Source organism: Miniopterus natalensis, chromosome 4 (genome assembly GCF_054644295.1).
Source record: "Miniopterus natalensis isolate mMinNat1 chromosome 4, mMinNat1.hap1, whole genome shotgun sequence".
NCBI classification, from domain to species: domain Eukaryota; kingdom Metazoa; phylum Chordata; class Mammalia; order Chiroptera; family Miniopteridae; genus Miniopterus; species Miniopterus natalensis.
The window spans coordinates 23346356-23368049 of record NC_142084.1 but is presented as its reverse complement, the minus strand read 5'-3'; the positions used below and the strand labels follow the sequence as shown (position 1 = coordinate 23368049).

The 21694-nt window shown below is 35.7% G+C and overlaps 1 protein-coding gene across 2 annotated transcripts in view; it reads right to left on the bottom strand.

The window, feature by feature from the left end:
• Positions 1-21694, bottom strand: part of FNIP1 (folliculin interacting protein 1) — a 123803-nt gene that overhangs the window by 49010 nt on the left and 53099 nt on the right. The window contains exons 4-7 of one of the 2 annotated variants that reach the window (XM_016197098.2): positions 19205-19305; positions 18872-18946; positions 9179-9270; positions 662-745 (exon numbers count right to left, since the gene is read on the bottom strand). In XM_016197098.2, coding sequence (XP_016052584.1) covers positions 662-745; positions 9179-9270; positions 18872-18946; positions 19205-19305 — 352 coding nt within the window. The remainder of the gene's footprint in view (positions 1-661; positions 746-9178; positions 9271-18871; positions 18947-19204; positions 19306-21694) is intronic. The other variant, XM_087816405.1, reaches the window with a different exon arrangement.

Here is a 21694-nt window from a genome sequence, read left to right as displayed (position 1 = left end):
CCTATTTTTCATATTTCCCCAATTTTCTATAATAAATATGTATTGTTCATATCTCATATTTTTAAGGAAAATAAATATCAAAATAAGAAATTGAATATAACTTCCTGAATACTGAAATATGAATATATTCTACAATAATATAAACAAATACACTCGTATATGCCTTTTACAGAGTAATTATAATGGTGCTTGTTCACCTAAATCTTAGCTCCAAGAGAAATCATTCTTATGAACAGTATAGATCATAAATTTTACAATAATAAAAAGACAGGATATTTTCTGCAATTAGTGAACTATGTATGGTACAAAAGCTACTCAGCCATGGAAACAAGATAGTGTCACATTAAAAATTCCAACTGGATTATAATACTTACACTAGAATTTGGTTTGGAATTCTAAAGTTAAAATCATTATTACATAATGAGGTAAGAAATGACAAACACTGAAATTTCATGACATTGTTAATTCCACTGATAACGTTTCTGGAAACTTCAAGAACATATTCAGTAGAACTAAATTAAGTTCTTGTACTTCCTAAGCAATGTTTTCTTAACCAAACCCTCCCCAACTACATTTATTTACTCTCTTGTTTCCACAGCTTAACTACAATTCTAGCCACTGGGGCACACCAACTAGTCTACCCACAGAGCACATCGCAAACCTGCAAAGAAAGAGGCGCTCCTGATCAGGCGGAGCGGACCCTGTTCAGAGAATGCCCGCCTGGGGCTGCAGAACTGTGAAAGACCTACATGGCAAAAACGTAAAATACATGTGAAAGAGAGCTGTTAGAGAAGCTGCAGTGCATCAGGAATAAAAGGTGAGCTTAAAGCAACACAAAAGCAGACCAACAGATATGAACGGAAACTTTTAAACTAAGTAAAAATAATTCTAGCTGGGTTCCCTTTTTTTGAAACAGCATAGTAAACATAATTTCATGCCTATTTACTAATAAATTTGTATATAATAATAAAAATCAACTTGTACTACACAAGGTAAAAAATCTTTTAAATGTTCAATCCTTTCTAATATAAAACAATCTTTTAAAAAATTTATTGGGGTGACATTGGTTAATAAGATCATACAGGTTTCACGTGTACATTTCTTTGATACATGATCCGTATATTACACTGTGTGTCCACTGCCCAATCTTTTTAAAGAGTCAAAAAAGCGCAGTAATGTTATCTATATAATTTGACATTAGCCAAATAAATTTACGTTTTGAAAAGTCTGTTTTAAAATGACTGTATTCTCCTCCAATGGCAGTAAGGAGAAAAGCACCTAAATGCTTGGCTGAGAAAAGAGAACACAACATACAACAAAGAACAAATAAAGGAAAAGAATCTATTTACAAATAAGTATAAAAATAATTTTTTGTAACCTAGTGATAAATTACAACATAATGGAAGAAATCAAACTTCCTAGACCAGGAGTCAGCCACTAAGGAAGCAGGCCACCAATGCTGCCTGTCAGGGCCAGACTCCGACTATTCAAGGAAAGTAGGTACTACAGACCTGACCAAGAGAAAGTAACAGTCTCAAAGACCCAAAAAGGGTAACATTACAGCCTGCAAGCAAGCAGCTGGGTTACCTGTGACTCTTAATCAAGATGGCCTAAATAGCCACCCAGGAAGTTTACGTAGGATAGAACAGGGGATTTTCTGTCTAAAAAAGTGACGAATGTATTTTTCAAATTGCTAATAGATATTTTTTCATAACAAGAATTTCTACAATTATAGTACATATGTAACAATTCTCCCATGTTCCATTGCTAGGCTCTTTCTTCAGTTCTCCCTTCAAAACTTATCTGCTCTCTTTGAACTCCTCCCCTCCCCGTCTATTCCTTAGTCTTAGCATATGACTTTGTCTCTTACAGTCATATGCAGATTAATATGTATGTGGGCACACACAGAATTCACCAGATGAGAACTCACCTTTTCCTATCAACCTATCTCCAAACTTAATCAAATTCTCACCTATCCTTGCCTCATTCCTGCTTGAGCAGTAATAACAGGTAACATTATTCAAGCCTTACTATGTGCTAGGGACTTATTTAGTGAAAAATCCTGAGAGGTCCCTCCCTACCTCCTTTCTAAAACTAATTTTTCTAAATCAGCCAGGACCTTCAAAAATCCTACTTGGCCAAGTACCACCTCTTTCTCTAACCGTATCCTCCTTATAACCTCCTTTTCCATCAACATTTAAATAGAGTCAAAACTCTTCTATCTTCTTACCTTATATCTAATCCTGTAATTCCATAGTTCTTAAAATGTGGTCCAAAGACCCCTGGAAAGTCCCTGCAACACTTTCAGGGGGTCAGTGAGGTCCTTCTCATTCCAACTACATATCTGTATGAACTGGGTTTTCTTAATACACTTCAACCAAAACAACATATCACAAGAGACTGAATGCAGAAGCAGATGTGAGAATCTAGCTATCTTCTAGTAGGTCATTTAGAAGATTTACAAAAATGTAAAACAATGCCACTCTTCTAACTAAATTATTTTTGTCTTGGAAAATAATTATTTAAAAATATGTTATTTACATTAACATGAAAGGAGTTATTAGTGTTATTTTTTAATGAATTACTAAGTAAATATTTTGAAATTTTCAGTTTCAATTTCTAATACAATATATATCAATAAATGTAACCAATAAAAATAAAAGTTCTCTATAGTCCTCAATAATTTCTAAGTGTTTAAAGGGATCCTAAGACCCAAAAGTTTGAGAACCACTGCTTATATCTTGGAAAAAAGACTAACTTCTGAGTTTCTACTCAAATCTGAAACTGTTGACAGAGGCCACCATAAGCCTTCCCGTTGCTTAATGCAATCCATACTATCTTATATTACCTTACAGAGTATATGATGCTGACATTACTTTGAACTCCTCCTGCCTCAGTTTCCATAACACTACTCTCAAAATTTTTTTCTCAGTATCCTTTACGTGGCTTCTCTTCCCCTACTCCCTAGGTTACATCCTCAACAACCTTTCCTTCTCATTCTTTACATGTCCTAGGACATCTCATTCTTATGCTTTTCAATTATTTATATGCTAATGATTCTCAAATCCATGGTAGATATAGCTAACAGTGAATTGTATTCTCCCTTTCATAATATCTAGTCTCTGGAAAGCAGGGGCCCAGCTAGAGACCACATTTCTCAAATCTCTTTATAGATAAGTAAAGCTGTAAGATTAGTTGCCACCAATGGAATGTGAACAGAAATGATGTATGTCATTTTCAGGCTGTGTTGGTTATGAAGTGGACATGCCTCCTACATACTTTATCTCTTCACTGGCTTGATACAGCTGAACACAACCTTGGAGACTACATGTTGAAGAAGGTAGAACTCCAAGAAAAGGAAGAGACTGGACCTCTAAAAGACTGGAGATGAAATATTTACCAATGAGGAATACCCTTTTGAACACTGCATGAGTAACGTAATGAGGTTTTTTATTAATCCTCACCAGATGATACGTTCATTGATTTTAGAGAGAGGGAGGGAGACAGACACAACCATGTGAGAAAGAAACATCAGTTGCCTCCCATATGCCCCCTGACCAGAGACTGAACCCACAACCTAGGTATGTGCCCTGACCAGGAATCGAACTTATGACTTTTTGGTGCACAGGTGATGCTCCCATTAACTGAGCCATCCAGCCAGGACAATGTAATATTTTAAAATTATTATATGTTCATTCATTTTTATGTTACAGCAGCTACTACTACAATACATCTATCTAATCAACTATAATGGATGTCCTCACTTGGCATTCCAGCAATACTTATAATCCGACACGCCTATACCTAAAATCATAAATTCCCAATTTCTTCTGTTCCTTCCAGTGAATGACACCAATATACATGCAATTATACAACCATATGGCAAAGTGCCACCCTTGATTCATTCCTCTTTTTTCCTCATCTCTTCTAATCACTAATTCCTGTCCACTCTATTTCCCTAAATGAACCTATCAATAACTCTCCTATCCTCACAAACACAATCTTATTTTAGATCCCCATTATCTGTCACTTAGATTAACACAAACAGCCTTCTACTAGAGATCTTTCTTCTATCCCACTGGCTTACTTGAATCCATTCCCACTGCAATTAAAATATTCTTTTGTAGAGATAAATCTGAACTGAATACATTTCTATACAGGTATAACTCATTTTATTGTGCTTCACAGATATTGTACTTTTTACAAATTAAAGGTTTGTGGCAACCCTGCACTGAGCAAGTCAAGTCTATCAGCTTTTTCTAACAGCATTTGCTCACTTCATTTCGCTGTGTCATATTCTGGTAATCTCACAGTATTTCAAACTTTCTCATTATTATTATATTTGTTATTGTGATCTGTGATCAGTGATATTTGATGTTACTATTGCAACTGTTTTGGGATGCCATGAACCACACCCATATAAGATGACAAACTTAATAAATGCTGCTTGTGTGCTGACTACTCCACCAAACCACCATTCCCCAATCTCTCCCTGTCTCCTTGGGCCTCCCTATTTCCTAGACACAATATTGAAATTAGGCCAATTAATAACCCTACAAGGGCCTCTAAATGTTCAAGTAAAAAAAAAAAGAGTTGCACATCTCTCGTTATAAATCAAAACTAGAGTCCGGCCAAGCATAGCTCAGCAGTTGAGCATCGATCCACCTAAGATCCAGGAGATGGTGGTTCAATTCCCGGTCAGGGAACATGCCTGGTGGTTCGATCCCCAGTCAGGGGCGTGTAGGAGGCAGCCGATCAATGACGATTCTCTCATCATTGATGTTTCTATCTCTCTCTCTCCCTCTCCCTTCCTCTGTCTCAGATCAATAAAGATTTTTTTTTTTTTAAATCAAAAGCTAGAAATGATTAAGATAAGTGAGGAAGGACTGTCAAAAGCCAAAACAGGCTGAAAGCCTTACACCAGTTAGCAAAGTTGTGAATGTAAAGGGAAAGTTCTCAAAGGAACTTAAAAATGCTATTCTAGTGAACACACAGATGATAAGAAAGCAAACCTACTGCTGATACGGAGAAAGTTTTAGTGGTCTGGATAGATGATCAAACCAGTCACAATATTTCCTTAAGCCAAAACCTAATCCAGAGCAAGGTAGGTCCTAACTCTCTTCAATTCTAGGAAGGTTGAGAGAGGTGAGGAATCTGCAGAAGAAAAGTTTGAAGCCAGCACAGGATGGTTCATGAGGTTTAAGGAAACAAGGCATCTCCATAACATAAAAGTGCAAGGTGAAGCAGCAAGTGCTAATGTAGGAGCTATAGCAAGTTATCCAGATGATCTAAGTAAGGCAAGTAATGAAGGTGGCTACACTAAGAAACAGATTTTCAGTGTAAGTGAAATAACCTTATATTAGAAAAAGATGTCATTTATGACTTTCTTAGCTAGACAGAGCAGAAGTCAAAGCTTCAAAGCTTCAAAGCTTCAAAGGACAGGCTGTCCTTCTTGTTAGAAGCTAATGCAGCTGGTGACAGCTGAAGCTAATTCTCACTTGCCATTGCAAAAATCCTAGAGCCCTTAAAAATGCTAAATCTACTCTGCCGGTGTGTTATAAATGGAACAAAAAGCCTGGAAGACAGCACATGCATTTACAACATGGTTTACTGAATAGTTTAAGTCCCTGTTGAGATGTTCTGCTCAGATAAAGATTCCTTTCAAAATATTACTGCTCAATGACAATGCAGCTGTGCATACAGAAGCTCTAACAGAGGTGTAAATTAGATTAATGTTGTTTTCATGCCTGCTACACAGTAATTCTGCTGCCCACGAATCATCCATGAGTTATTTCAACTTTCAAGTCTTATTAAGAAATACATTTCATAAGGCTGTACTTGCTATGGATAGTGATTTCTCTAACTGACCAGGACAAAGAAAATTGCAAACCTTCTGGAAAGGATTTGCCATTCTAGATGCCATTAAGAACATTCATGATTCATGAGAGGAGGTCAAAATATCAACATTAACAATCGTTTGGAAGTTGACCCCAACCCTCATGGATGACTTCGAGGGTTCAAGACTTCAGTGGAGGAATTAACTGCAGATGTGGTGGAAAAAGCAAGAGAACTAGATTCAGAGGTGGAGCCTGAAGCTATAACTGAATTGCTGCAATATCGTGATAAAATTTTAAAGATGAGGAGCTGCTTCTTATAAATGAGCAAAGAAAGTGGTTTCTTGAGATGGAATTGGCTCCTAGTGAAGATGCTGTGAAGGCTGTTGAAATGACAACAAAGAACTTAGAATATTATATAAACTCAGTTGACAAAGCCACGGAAGGGTTTGAGAGGAATGGCTCCAATTTTGAAAGAAGTTCTACTGTGGGGAAAATACTATCAAAAAGCACTGCATACTACAGAGAAATCATCCATGAAAGAAAGAGTTGATCGATGCAGCAAACTTCACTGATGTTTCATTTTAAGAACTCGCCAAAGCCACCCAACCTTCAACCACCACCAACCTGATCAGTCCAGCAGCCATCAACATCAAGGCAAGACCCTCCACCAGAAAAGAGATTATGATGGTTAGCACTTTTTAGCAACAAAGTATTTTTCAATTAAGGTACGTACATTGTTTTTTTAGACGTTAGTGCACACTTAACACACTACAGTATAGTGTAAATGTAACTTCTATGCACTGGGAAACCAAAAAATTCGTGTTACTTGCTATACTGAAATACTTGCTTTATTGTTGTGGTTTGGAACAAAATCCGCAATATCTCAAGAGATATGCCTGTATTCTGGAAACTTTGTGGTGGCCTTAAGAATGCACCACAGCCCTGGCCCATGTGGCTCTGTGGTTACAGCATTGGCCCCCCACATCCAAGCGTCATTGGTTCGATTCCCAGTCAAGGGCACATACCTGGGATGCAAGCTTGATCCCCAACCCAGGGCCACAGGAGGGAGGCAACCAACCAATCTGTCTCTCTCACATCAATGTTTCTCTCCCCCCACTACCTCCCTGCACCAGATCCTCTCCCTCTTCTACCCTCTCTAAAAAAAAATAAATAAATCAATGGAAAAAATATCCACAGGGGAGGATTAAAAACAACAAAGAATGCACCACAAAGAAATCCAGCTCCAAGGGCTGTCACTGACAAAGTATACCAGCTGCTGTATTCTGAAATCCACTGCCACATTTGTGCAAGTTCACATGTCCCATAGATTATTCCTAGCCAATGACTGAACATAACAGGTATAGTAAGGGAGGCCCATTTTGGCAAAAAGTGGGTCTCTTCTGACAACAAACTTTGACTCAAAGACTTGTCAATGGCCTTACCAAATCTTCTTAAACTATATGGCAGAGTGGACACTTCCATACAACCTTCTATTCCTCTTTTACTTGGGCTTAGACTTGTATCACAATCCAAACGCTCTCTTGATCTTTTCCAGCACCCTCCTAATTTTCTCTCATATACTCATTTCCCCTAATAAAATCCTTGCATGTTTAATCCTGTCTTGGCACCTGTTAAAAAACAGGTGGAATATCCAAACTAACCATTCCTCACTGGTACCCAATGCTCAAAGATTAAGTCTAAATTCCTCAGTGTGGCGCCCAGTGTCCTTCATGATTTGGCTCTTGCTCACTTCTTTCTTTTTACTCCCTTTACTCCTATTCTGTGCTCCACTCACACTGATTTATTCACATTCTTCCCATGCTCTAGCCCCTAGGTCTGAGCACAGGCTATTCCTTTTTCCAAGAACATTTCTTTCTCCAACTATCAGACTAATCCTTCAAGCTTATGCTTAACTTCTTCAAGGAATCCTTTCCTGACTGTCCATGACTGAATTAGATAATCCTCATTTTTATCACACCATGCTCTCAACCCTATCCAAATTAACGACAGAATACTATAATTGTTGTATTACTTGTCTGGCTCTCACTAACTATAAATCCACTGAGGCAGAAACTGTGCCTGGTTTACTACTGTACGCACAGGGCCTGGCAGAATGTATGGCATATAATAGGTGCTTAGTATTTGTTAATTGGAAATTTAAAGAAAATAAAAAACGGTGCTCAAATATTCTTGATTCACAATAAGAATGTACAAATAAAAGATGTTCGTTATTTAAAGTCTGTACTCTGTTAAATAGTTTCCTATTCCACATTAAAACAGAGAAGATGAGTATGTCTAGCATCTATAGTGTTAATTACCTTTATAAGTGATAATGAATTAGTATTAGTAAGATAAACAACTTTTAATAAACCCCTTGAGGTCTGAAAAGTGCCAATTATAAAGAAAAAAGTTTGATTCAGTTATTTCCTTGTCACATCTTTACTTTGTTAAAGCCAATGAAATAATCAACTTAGGAAAAAGCAGAACTTCTATTTTTCTATAAAATATACACACTTTTGGAATGCATGCCTGATACTGTAACTAGCCCACAGTGAGTACTTAATAAATAGGTGTTCACCTGAATGAACATGAATTATAAAAAATAATAGAATGTTATACTGTTCAAGCTGGAAGAAAAAACTATTTTCTACTAATTCGTATAACTAATAGATATTTATTTAAATTAATTACAAAAAAATTATCACTAAACAAGGAATGAGAAAAATATCCTATACTAACTGCTGTCTACTCTGACATACTGTAGTTCTCTATGCACTGGAAATATGGTCAGCAGCAATTTCATTAAGTTTTCTAGGATAAAACAAATGACTAGAAATGTTAGAAACAGTTTGTCACTTTGAAACGTTGAACTTAAATAATTACAACAATGAATTAACCAAATCACTAAATAAACTGTTACTCTAATAAATCTTTTAAGGAATATCAAATTTGAATACCTTCTCATCTGAATTACAGGTAAAAAATAAGTACCATTTTAAAATTACTTTTATTGTTAAGGAAGAGAGAAGGGAAGAAGTGTAATTAATACCAGTCTTCCTCAGCTGCATTTTTAAAGATGCATCAAACTTGAAAACAAAAACAAATTTGATAGATCTTTAGCAATTCTCTTTTCAGATACAAAATAAACATTATACTCAAATATATGAAAATGTTTTCCAAATAATAAAAATGTCATATATACTTACAATTTAAAAGCCTTTTTCACTTCTAGTATTTGAAACTTTGGTCTTATAAAAGATCTACATCATTAAGAAAGAACTGCAAATCCTTGTTATACTGTTAACATTTTTACAACTTACAAAACCAAAGGAACCATTTACCTATATTTCCAAGTAGTCCATTAATAACTGTGTTACTATCAGCCTTTAATGTACTGTTGTCCTGATTGATGAATTCAAGACTGTCTTGCAGCCTAAAGGGAAGAAGAAGAAAAAAAATACCAAATTCATTTTATGTTAATGGCCATGCTTTGTATAGCCCAATGAAATTTTTAGCACATAACAGTTTTTTAAATTTCCCTATTAATACTAGAAACTAACTAATAATTTCAATCATCCTGAGGGCTAAATCCAGCCCACTGCCTGGTTTCGTAAATAAAGTTTTATTAGAACACAGCCACATCCATTCTTTTATGCATTGTATGTGGCTGTTTTAATGCTACAATCACAGAGCTGAAAAACTACAATATACTGTCTGGCTCACAGAACCAAAAATATTTACTATCTGTACATTTATAATAAAAGATTGCTGACCCTGATTTAAATTACAAACTTTTCCTCATATTTTGACCCTGAAATATTTTCTAAAGTGGCAGAAAAAAAAGAAAATGAAAAAAAAGAATCAACCAAATATCCAAAAAGCATCTCATCATAAATGGCCTATATTACTTTTTTTAGTAAATTATTCAAATAACAAAAATAAAATTACTTTGTGTTTAATCCAAAGTATCCTTCCTTGAGATTTTAAGAACTATCAATTAGTACTTGGAAAAGATAAAGAAACTGATGGAATTAGAGCTAAAGTTAGTCATCCCAATGTAGGATCTCTAATTTCTAGTTTAGCATTAAACTTAAAAATTAGTATTTTTGGCATCAATATTTTTTAAGCATCCATGATGGTATAAAAAACATCTCTCCCTTTCCCTCCTAAAAGTTAAAAATGAGCTATAGGTATTAGAACTTTAGCTAATAAAAGCTCTCAGAAGTCTTTTTAAAGCAGTGACAATAAATAGAAGCTCTTGAGAATTTCCCTAGCTCATTGTTGGCTCCTTGCAATCTCTTGCTGCTTTTGACTTTGGGTACCCCCATGGTTTATGATTTGTAACCTGCAGAATCCCTCCCTGGGGTCCACTACCACCTCATCCTAGCCCCAGTCCTTCATTACTTGGTTCTGGCATGTAGCCCATTATCCAGACATCAGGGCTACACTTGTTTCAGCTTCACTGTTCTAATCTTGGCAATAACAATTTGTAATATCCCTGTGACCCATCATATGGCTAGCCTAGGCCACTACTCATTGCAGGGTTAATTCTGCAGGGCAATCTAAAAACTGAAGAGCACAACCCACAGTTGCTAACTCAGCATGGCACTGCAAAATGGAAAATTAGCATGTGAACTTAACATGGAAATGCATTCAACATTTTACTTCCAGATATAGCTCGTAGCAAATTAGAGAAAAAGAAACCACATTTCCTGTTCAACTAAACTGAAATGAGGAAGCAATCTGGCCTCCATACACAGAGTAGCTGGATGGGTAAAAAAACAAACAAACAAAAAACACCTAACAATATGCTGCCTACAAGAGATTCGCTTCAGCTTAGGGGCACACATAGACTCAACATGATGGGGTAGAAAAAGATATTCTATGCAAGTGAAAACCAAAAAAGAGCAGGGGTAGCTATACTTATGTCAGACAAAATAGACTTTAAGCCAAAAACAGTAAAAAGAAACAAAGATGGTCATATAAGAAGGGGGTCAATTCATCAAGAAGATGTAGCAATCAAAATCAGAGTACCTAAACACATTAAGCAAATGCTCTCAGATCCAAAGGAAGAAACAGACAAAATGCAATAGTAGAGCACTTTAATACCTTACTTTCACCAATGGATAGATCATCTAGACAGAAAACCAACAAAGAAATGTAGGACTTGAACCATGCTTTAGACCAACCGGTACAAACAGATATATACAGAATATTCCATCCAACAGCAGCAGAAAACACATTTCTTCTCAAGCACACATGAAACACCCTCCAGAACAGATCACATGTTAAGTCATAAAATAAGTCTCAGCAAATTTCAGAAGACTAAAATCAAAGCAAGTATTTTTTCTGACCACAATGATATGAAAACTTAGAAATCAATTATAGGAGGAAAGCTGGAAAATTTACAAATATGTGGAGATGAAAAAACACATGCCTAAGCAACCAATGTGTCAGAGAAGAAATCAAAAGGAATATCAAGACTATCTTGAAATGAATATGGAAGCACAGAATTTCAAAACATAAGGGATAATGCAAAAGCAGTTCTAAGAGGAAAGTTTACAGCAAAAAAATGCCTATATTAAAAAGCAAGAAAATATCTCAAACAGCCTCACTTTACACCTCAAGGAATTAGAAAAAGAACAAACTAAGTCCAAAATTATCAAAAGTAAGGAAATACAGTAAGTACTCAGTTAACATCGTTAAGTTCTGCAACTTTAAGCAAAATGATGTATAATCAAACCAATATTACCACAGGCTAATTGATATAAATAAGAGTTATGTTCCAACAGTATCTCATCAATGGTATAGTAAGACATTATCAAAATAACATTATTCAAGCACCTACTGTTAACAAAAATCAGAGGGGAAATAAGTAAAATAGAGATCAGAAAAGAATAAAAAAACTAAGAGCTGGTTTTTTGAAGAGAAACACAAAGTTGACAAATCTTTAGCTAGACTAACTCAGAAAGAGAGAGCTCTAAAATAAATAAAATCAGAAATGAAAGAGAAGACATTAAAACTAATACCACAGAAATAAAAAGAATCATGAGAGACCACTACAAACAACTGTATGCCAACAAACTGGATAACCTAGAAGAAACAAATGAAGTCCTAGAAATGTACAACCTGCCAAGAACTGATGAAGAAATAGAAATTTTGAACAGATCAGTATGGGTAAGGAGATTAACTGGCACTCAAAAACCTTCCAACACAGAAAAGCCAAGGACCAGATGGTTTCACTGGTAAGTCTACCATTTCAATTATCATTGAAGATGAATTAATGCCAATGCTCAAACTCTTCCAAAAACCAAAAAGGAGTAAGCACTCCGAAACTCATTTTATGAGGACAGAATTACCCTGATACCAAAGCCAGATAAAGATATTACAAGTAAAGACCAATATCCCTGATGAATACAGATGTAAAAATTCTCAACAAAATATAAGCAAACCAAATTCAACAGTACATTAAAGGATCACAGAACATGAGCATATGGAATTTATCCCTGGGATATAAGAATGGTTCAACAAATGTAAAGCATCCAAGAATACTCTACCCAGCAAGGTTATCATTCAAAACTGAAGGTGAAACAGCTTCACAAACATAAAAAGGCTAAAGGAATATACTACCACCAAACCAGCACTGTAAGAAATGCTAAAGGGGCTGGTGTAAGAAGAAGAAACAGAGAGAAAGAGAGGAACATAGGCATGAAGGGGGGGAAAAAAGGCAATAAATAAGTACCTATCAATAATAACTTTAAGTGTAAATAAATTAAATGATCCAATCAAAAGACATAGGGTAGCTGAATGGATAAGAAAACATAATGTATGTATATACTGTCTACAAGATACCCACCTCAGAACAAAAAACTCATACAAGATGAGAGAGAAGGTATGGAAAAAACTTTTACAAGCAAATAGAAATGAAAAAGAAAAAAAAGCTGGGGTAGCAATACTCCTATCTGACAAAATAGACTTCAAAAATTAAGACCATAACAAGAGACAATGAAGGTAACTAGATAATACAAAAGGGATCTATACAACAAGAGGATATAACCCTGATAAACATATATGCACCCAATATAGGAGCACCCAAATATAATTTAAAAAAAAATTCTGGAAACTTTCAGGGAGGGATCAACAGCAATACATGACAGTAGTGACCTTTAACACCCCACAGACATCACTGGATATTCTAGACAAAAAATCAACAAGGAAACAACGATCCTAAAAGACACACAAGATCAGATGAAATTAACATGCATAGAACATTTCACCTCAAAGCTACAGAATATACATTCTTCTCAAGTGCACACGGGTCATTCTCAAAGAAAGACCACACGTTAGGACACAAACTAAGTCTCTACAAGTTTAAAAGATTGAAATCATATCAAGCACCTTCTCAGACCACAATGGCATAAAATTAGAAATCAACTACAACAAAAACACTCAAAAACATTTAAACACATGGAGGCTAAATAGCATGTTATTAAACAATGAATGGGTTATTAAAGGGAGCAAGGAAGAAATAAAAAACTTACTGGAAACAAATGAAACCATGCAACAACTCAAAATCTATGGGACACAGTGAAAGCAGTCCTGAGAGGGAAGTTCATAAACTATGTAACTCCACAACTTAAAAAATTAGAAAGAGAACAGCAATGAAAGCCAAGAATAAGTAGAAGGAAGGAAATAATAATGGTCAAAGAGGAAATAAATGACATAGAGACTAAAAAAAAAAACAATACAAAAGATCAATGAAACCAAAAGCTGGTTCTTTGAAAAGATAAATAAGATTGATGAACCTTTAGCCAGATGCACTAAGAAACAGAGAGGATCCAAATAAATAAAATTAGAAATAAAAGAAGTGAAGGAACTGACACCACAGAAATACAAAGGATTGTAAGAAAATACAATGAACAACAATATGCCAACAAGCTGGACAACCTGGATGAAACGGACAAATTCCTAGAAAAATATAACATTCCAAAAATCAATCAGGAAGAATCAGAAAACATGAATAGGCCAACAGCTACTGAAAAAATTGAAGCAGTAATAAACAAAACTCCCAGCAAATAAAAGTCCTGGTCTGGATGGCTTCACAGGGTGGTTTTACCAAACATTCAAAGAAGAACTAACACCGATCTTCCTCAAACTATTCCAAAAATTCCAAGAGGAAAGAACACTTCCAAGCTCTTTATACAAGGCAAGCATTATCCTAATTACAAAACTAGATAAAGATACTACAAAGAAAAAAAATTACAGGCCAATATCCCTGATGAACATAGATGCTAAAATTCTCAACAAAATATTACCAAATCAGATGCAGAATACATTAAAAGGATCATACACCATGACCAAGAGGGATGCACGGTTGGTACAATATTGGCAAATCAATAAATGTGATACATCACGTAAACAAACTGAAAGACAAAAATCACATGATCATATCAATTAATGCAGAAAAAGCATCTGACAAAATCCAACACCCATTTTTGAAAAAATTCTCAGCAAAGTGGGAATAGAGGAATCATACCTCAACATAATAAACACCGTATGTGGCAAACCTAGAACCAACATCATACTCAACGGGCAAAAATTAAAAGTGTTTCCCCTAATAACAGGTACAAGAAAGGGATGTCCACTTTCACCACTCTTATTCAACATAGTACTGGAAGTCCTAGCCACAATGAACAGACAATTAGAAAAAATAAAAGGCATCTAAACTGGAAAGAGGGAAGTAAAACTGTGATCATTTGTAGATGATACGACATTGTACATAGAAAATCCTATAGACTCCACCAAAAAACTACCAAATTTAATAAATTAATTCGGCACTATAGCAGGATACAAAATTAACATCCAGAAATCAATGGCATTTTTATACACCAATAATGAACCCTCAGAAAGAGAAACTAAAAAAACAATCCCATTTACCAGTGCAACAAAAAAATTAAGATACTTAAGAATAAACTTATCCATGGAGGCAAAAGACCTATACTCGAAAAAGTACATGGCGTTGAAAAAAGAGATAGAGGAAGCATGGCCAGCAAGGCTCAGCGCTTGAGTGTCGACCCAGGGACCAGGCAGTCATGGTTCAATTCCCAGTCAGGGCACACACCAGAGATCCCCGGTGGGGGGGGTGCAGGAGGCAGCCAATTTCTCTCTCATCATTGATGTTTCTCTCTCTCTCTCCCTCTCCCTTCCTTTCTCTGATATCAATAAAAACATTTTTTTTAAAAATGGGCTCAGACGGGCGTGGCTCAGGGGTTGAGAGTCGACCTAGGCGATCGGGGTTCGATTCCCAGTCAGGGCACATGCCCGGTTGTGGGCTCGATCAATGACTCTTTCATCATTGATGTTTCTCTCTCTCCCTCTCCTTTCCTCTCTCTGAAATCAATAAAGATATACTAAAAAAAAAAACCCAACTAAAAAAATAATCCAGAAACAGTTTAAAAAAAAAAAAGGGCAGAGGAACTGAATACACACTTCTCCAAAGAGGACATACAAATGGCCAAGAGACATATGAAAAAATGCTCAGCGTCACTAAACATCAGAGAGATGCAAATTAAAACTACAATGAGGTATCACCTTACACCTGTCAGAATGGCTGCCATCAACAAATCAACAAACAAGTGCTGGTGAGGATGCGGAGAAAAATGAACCCTAGTACACTACTGGTGGGGATGCAGACTGGTGCAGCCACTATGGAAAACAGTATAGAGTTTCCCCCCAAAATTAAAAATGGAACTGTCATTTGATCCAGTGATCCCACTTCTAAGAATATATCCTAAGGACCCCAAAACACCAATAAGAAAGAACATATGGACCCCTATGCTCATAGCAGTGTTTACAATAGCTAAGACCTGAAAACAGCCCAAGTGCCCATCAGTGGATGAGTGGATAAAAAAGCTGGAATACTATGCAGCTATAAAAAAGAAGGATCTATTACCCTTTGAGACAGCATGAAGGACCTGGAGATGATTACACTAAGCAAAGTAAGCCAGTCAGAGAAAGACAAATACCACATGATCTTACTTATATATGGAATCTAATGATCACAATAAACTGATGAATAAAAAACTCGAGGCATGGAAACATGGAACAGATTGAGGAATCTCAGGGGAAAAGAGGGGGGAGGATGGGAAGAGATTAACCAAAGAACTTATATGCATACATGCATTACATAGAAACACAGATAAGAGGGTGATGAAGGCCTGGGGCAGGATAAGAACTGGGTGGTGGTGGGTAAGGGGGAGAAAAAGGGGGACATCTATAATACTCTCAACACTAAAGTCTTAAAAAAATGTTCAAAATCAGGAAGAAAATAAAAACTGGCAAGGCAAAACAACAAATACAGAGCAATAAATGGGGTACACCACATTAAGAGAATGAAAGGTAAAAATTATATGATCATCACAATAGGGGCAGAAAAAGCATTTAACAAAATACAACATCATTTCATGAAAAAAACAAAACCCTCAACAAAGAGAGTAGAGTAGGAGCATATTTCAACATAATAAAGGCCATATGTGACAAATCCAATGCAAGCATCATACTCAATGGTGAAAGGTTGCAAGCTTTCCCCCTAAGTTCATGAACAAGGTAAGGATACCTACTATTACCACTCCTATTCAATACAGTACTGGAAGTACTATCCAGGACAAACAAGCAAGAAAAAATAAATAAAAGTTGCAGAATGCAAAATCAACATACAGAAAATAGTTGAAAAACATCTGAAAAATAAAGAAATCACTCTGCGATTCCTCTTCTGGGAATTTATCCGAAGAAACCCGAAACACTAATTCGAAAGAATATATGCACCCCTATGTTCATTGCTTCGTTACTGACAATAGCCAAGATCTGGAAGCAGGCCAAGGGTCCATCAATAGACGAGTGGATAAAAAAACACTGTGGTACATTTACACAATGGACTACTACTTTGCCATAAAAGGAAAGAAAAATTTACCCTTTGTGACAGCATGGATGGACCTGGAAACCATTATGCTAAGTGAAATAAGCCAGTCAGAGAAAAACAAGTACCATATGATTTCACTCACATGTAGAATTTAATGAACTGAACTACCAAGCAAAATGGAGACAGTCTCATAAAGACTCATCGAGCACAAGCAGACAGTTTGGGGTGGGGGGCGAGGCAAAAAAGACAGAGAGAACTCATGGATGTGGATAACAGTGAGGTGATTGTGGAGGTGAAGGTGGAAGAGGGCATGGAGGGGATAAATGGTGATGGAAAAAAATTAATATAAAAAAAGATTTTTTTTTTAAAGGAAATCATTCACCTTCAAAAATAACACAATAGCATCAAAAACAATCAAATAGGAAAAAATTTAACCAAGGAGGTAAAAGATCTCTACACTGAAAACTACGAGCCTTTGATGAAAGAAACTAAAGACGCAAACAAATGGACAAATATCCCATGTTCATGAATCAGAAGAATGAATACTGTTAAAATGTCCCTATTACCCAAAGCCATCTATAGATTCAATGCAATCCCTATCAAAATTCCAGTGGTATTTTTCACAGAAAAAAAAAAAATTCTTAAAATTTGTACAGAGCCACAAAAGAGTGAATACCCAAAGCAATCTTGAGAAAAAAGCTGCAGGCATCACACTTCTTAATTTCAAACTAGACTACAAAGCTACAGTAATCAAAACAGTATGATAGTGGCATAAAAACAGACACGCGGAACAATGGAACAAAATCAAGAGCCTAGAAAAAATATCCACACATACAGTATGCACATCTTCTTTATCCAATCATCTGTTGAAGGACACTTGGGCTGTTGTCATGTTTTAGCTAATGTGAATTGTGCTCTCACTGTAGCATTACTGACAATAGCCAATACATAGATACAACCTAAGTATCTATCAACAGTTGAATAAAAAAAAGATGTCATTCATACACATATACACAAATATTATGCAGCCATAAGAAGGAAGTCCTGCCGGGCTGGCCGTTGCTCAGAGGTTGAGCATCAACAGGATCCAGGAGATTGTGGTTCGATTCCCATTCGGGGCACATGCCCAGGTTGCGGGCTTGATCTCCACTCGGGGGCGTGCAGGAGGTAGCCGATCAATGACAACTCTCTCTCCCCCTCTCCCTTCCTCTCTCTGAAATCAATAAAGATATATTTAAAAAAAAAAAAAAAAAAAAAAAAAGGAGGAAATCCTGTCAATTGTGATGACTTGAATGAAACTCCAGGGTATTATACTAAGTGAAATGTTAGAAAAAAAAAGACAAATACATCCTGGAGGTGTGGCTTTCTCAGTGGTTAGAATACCCTCCCAGGGACTGAAATGTCTTGGGTTCCATTCCCAGTCAAGGGCTCGTACCTGGGTTGCAGGTTTGATCCCTGCCCCTATCATGGTGTGTGTGGGAGGCAACCAATCAATGTGTCTCTCTCTTATTGATGTGTTTCTCTCTCTCCCCTCCCCACCTTTCCTCCCTTCACTCTCTCTAAAAATCAATTTAAAAAAATATCCTCAGGTGAGCATTAACAACAAAAAGGCAAATACTATATGATAGCATTTATGTGTGGAATCTAAAAGAGCCAAACTCAGGGTAACAGAGAGCAGAGTGGTGGTTACCAGGGGCTGGGGATGAGGGAAATGGCAAGCTAATGATGACAGGGTGCAAACTTCATCATATTAACAAGTTCTGGGGTCTAATACACAGCATGCAGATTATAGCTAATAATACCGTATTATATACTTAAAAGTTGCTAGGAGAATCTGAAATGTCTTTAGCACAAAAAATAAATGGCAAGTATGCGATAGGATGAAGGTGGTAGCTAGTGCTATGACGGTAAACATTTTTGCAATATGTAAATATCAAATCAACATGATGTATACCTTAAATTCACAGTTATATGTCCGTTATAGCTCAATAAAGCTGGGGGGGGGGGGAAGAGGCGGAATCTGTCTTCCATAAACTTTCAAACTTAAGGGAGCAGTCTGTTAGTTTCATATTTTGAACATCTTAATTCATTTATCCCTGCATCCATAACCACTTACGTATTGAGACTCCCACAGATGCTGCTGCCAGTCCGCGCAGTGAAAACTTTGCTAAGCATAAGCTGAGGAGGGGAACTATGGAAAAAAAAAGAGAGGGACAGAGAGAGATCAAAACTAGAATACAAGAACCTTTTTGACTTATTATAAATAAAAATGTGTAATTCAGAGAGACTTCATAGCAGAGTCACAACAGCCATGAAGCAGCATTAAACCTATAGAACATCATAAATTGAATAATCTGACATGCTCAATCTGAGTGAAGACTATATGAAATTCTCTTATATTAACTATTCTAAATTAATTCATTAAGAAAAAAATCAGAAAATTCCTTACCGGATCTGATGAATTTTTAAGGTGGATCCTTTGTAGCTCATTGCTACTGAGCCAAACATCATCTCTCCAAGCATATTGGCATCAGAAGAGCACCGAGAACCCTAAACAATAATCATAACAAGACTGTAGGATTTAAAACCTTATGACTATTTCAAATATTGATTTTTATTAAAAATTCCTTTGCTGTAGTTCTACATAATGGTTTTTAAAAGTGATTTTATATAATGGTTTTTAAACATCATTCTACACTGTTCTGCAGCTTGATTTTCTTCATTTAATAGATCTATAAGATCACAATGTCTTATAGATCTAACCCATATCGTTATACGTGGATTTCTTTTAAGAGCTGCACAGCATTCTACTGCATGAAAACAACAGTTTACCAAGCTGGCCTCCTTTACTGATGGGTACTTAGGCCACTTTCAGGTTTTTGCTATTACAAATAATGTTCAAGTGAGCATTATTAACCACATCTTATGCATATGCAATGTTTCTCCAGGAGAGATAATAAGTAGAATTCATAGAACTTGTGGAATAACTTTTACCACTCTTACTGTGAAAACAGGCATTCATAAGTGGGGTAAGTTGTATCTATTTTGTATTTTTTAAAAATATAAAAATACTGGGAAAAAAACCCTGCATTTCAGAGCTGCCTTTATAAACAGGAGATTTAGGGTTGGTTTATATATTCAAAGGATTAAGCTAATGGCTGAAGCAGCGGCTTTCAGAACTATCCACTTATATGCATTCAACACAGGCCTAGTCAATGAGATATAAATGGAAGTCCCTGGAGATGAAGAGGCCATATTAGAAACAAGGCATAGCAAGTACACATTAATTCTGTCTGGATAGAAAGATAAGGGAACCTTGGTTATTCTGAAACCCATATACCATACCAAACCCATATACCACACTTCTTGTCATGTGAGGAAAATAACCCCTAATTTGCTTAAGTTGCTGCAATTCCTGATACAATTATATAACTAATGAGGAAGATGACATAAATAAGATAGTAAATGACAATTATTCACAAATTTCACTAAAACCATTCTATCACAGAAAATCAGAATTTGAACTTTTTAAAAAAATACCTAAAAAGATTCTTCTGATGGTAACAATAAAGTGATAAAGACTCCCATTTTACAAGTAGAGGCCAAGGAATATATCTGGACACTATTTTTCCTTTTATTATGGGACTCTTTTGCTCATTTACTGCCTATCTTGTGTTTAAAAACCTATATACTGACACTTTTGTCACCTTTCTTAAAAAAGACATCTTCAAATACCAATCCATTTCATTATACGTACTATTTTTATATTAGTTTCTTATATATACTCATTTATATATTGTTCCTTTTCTTTCTCAGTGCTGTAGTCTTAATCTTGTTTTAATAAAAGCACAAAGCTAATTTTTAAAGAAAAATCACATCTGATATACCTAGGCTAAGAGAAAACTATTATTTCAAAGCACAGAAGTTTGGGTACTATGAACAAAATTTTAGAAACAGAGCTGAATACTTTGTTTAATAATCAAGTAGTTTGATTTTTTTTAAAGATCAATGTCAATCTTACTGTCAACATAAACTGCTTCTGGCTAATGACAGAAATGAGAGCCTTCCTGTACAAGCTAATTTTTTGCTATAATGTATCTAACTCCATTCTTATTTTGACTGTTATTATTTCTTATATAAAGCAAGAATTTAAATATCAAGACATTTATAAATTTTTACTATAAATTAAAAAATCCATAGAAAGAAAAAAACAATTAAAATAAATCAGTGTTGCCCTGGCTGGGTAGCTCAGATGGCTAGAGCATCATCCCAATACGCCAAGGTTGTGGGTTCAATCCCAGATCAGGGTACACAAGAAGCCACCAGTGAACGCAAAAATAAGTGGAACAAACTAATGTTTCTCTCCCTCCAAATAAATAATAATAAATATTAGTGTTTACAATTTTAAAAGACAATACAGTTTGCCGTATCTAATACATACCAAATAGTTATCATGAATGTCACTGGCATGTTATATATTTTAATGTGACATAATCTATAATAAAGATCATAATTTAGAAAGTGCTATTATCTTTAATGCTTTATTTTTTAAAGGCCCTTATTTGGAAGGTCAATTCTTTGCACGTAATCATTGCTAAAAGTTAATCTATAGTAATCTGTGTAAATCAAAGATAATGTTCTAGTTACTTAAAATCACATTTTATCAAGTGCAGTGAACTATATGCTACAATAATCCAATGCCTTCTTGCTAAAAAAGATTTCCAGGACCATACTGAACCAATCAGAGTAGCTGGGTGCATGACCTGGGAATCTGTACCTTAAAAAAAAACTCTCTAGGGATTTTGATGCAAAACAAGATTACAATCACTCACTGCTTCAGGGTTTCTAATATCTGAATCTATTTGCTAATATTCATTTTTAACTGCATGTTAGAAAGAAAGGTAAGTTTGCACAACTGGTCAAATTAGAAACTGTCCAA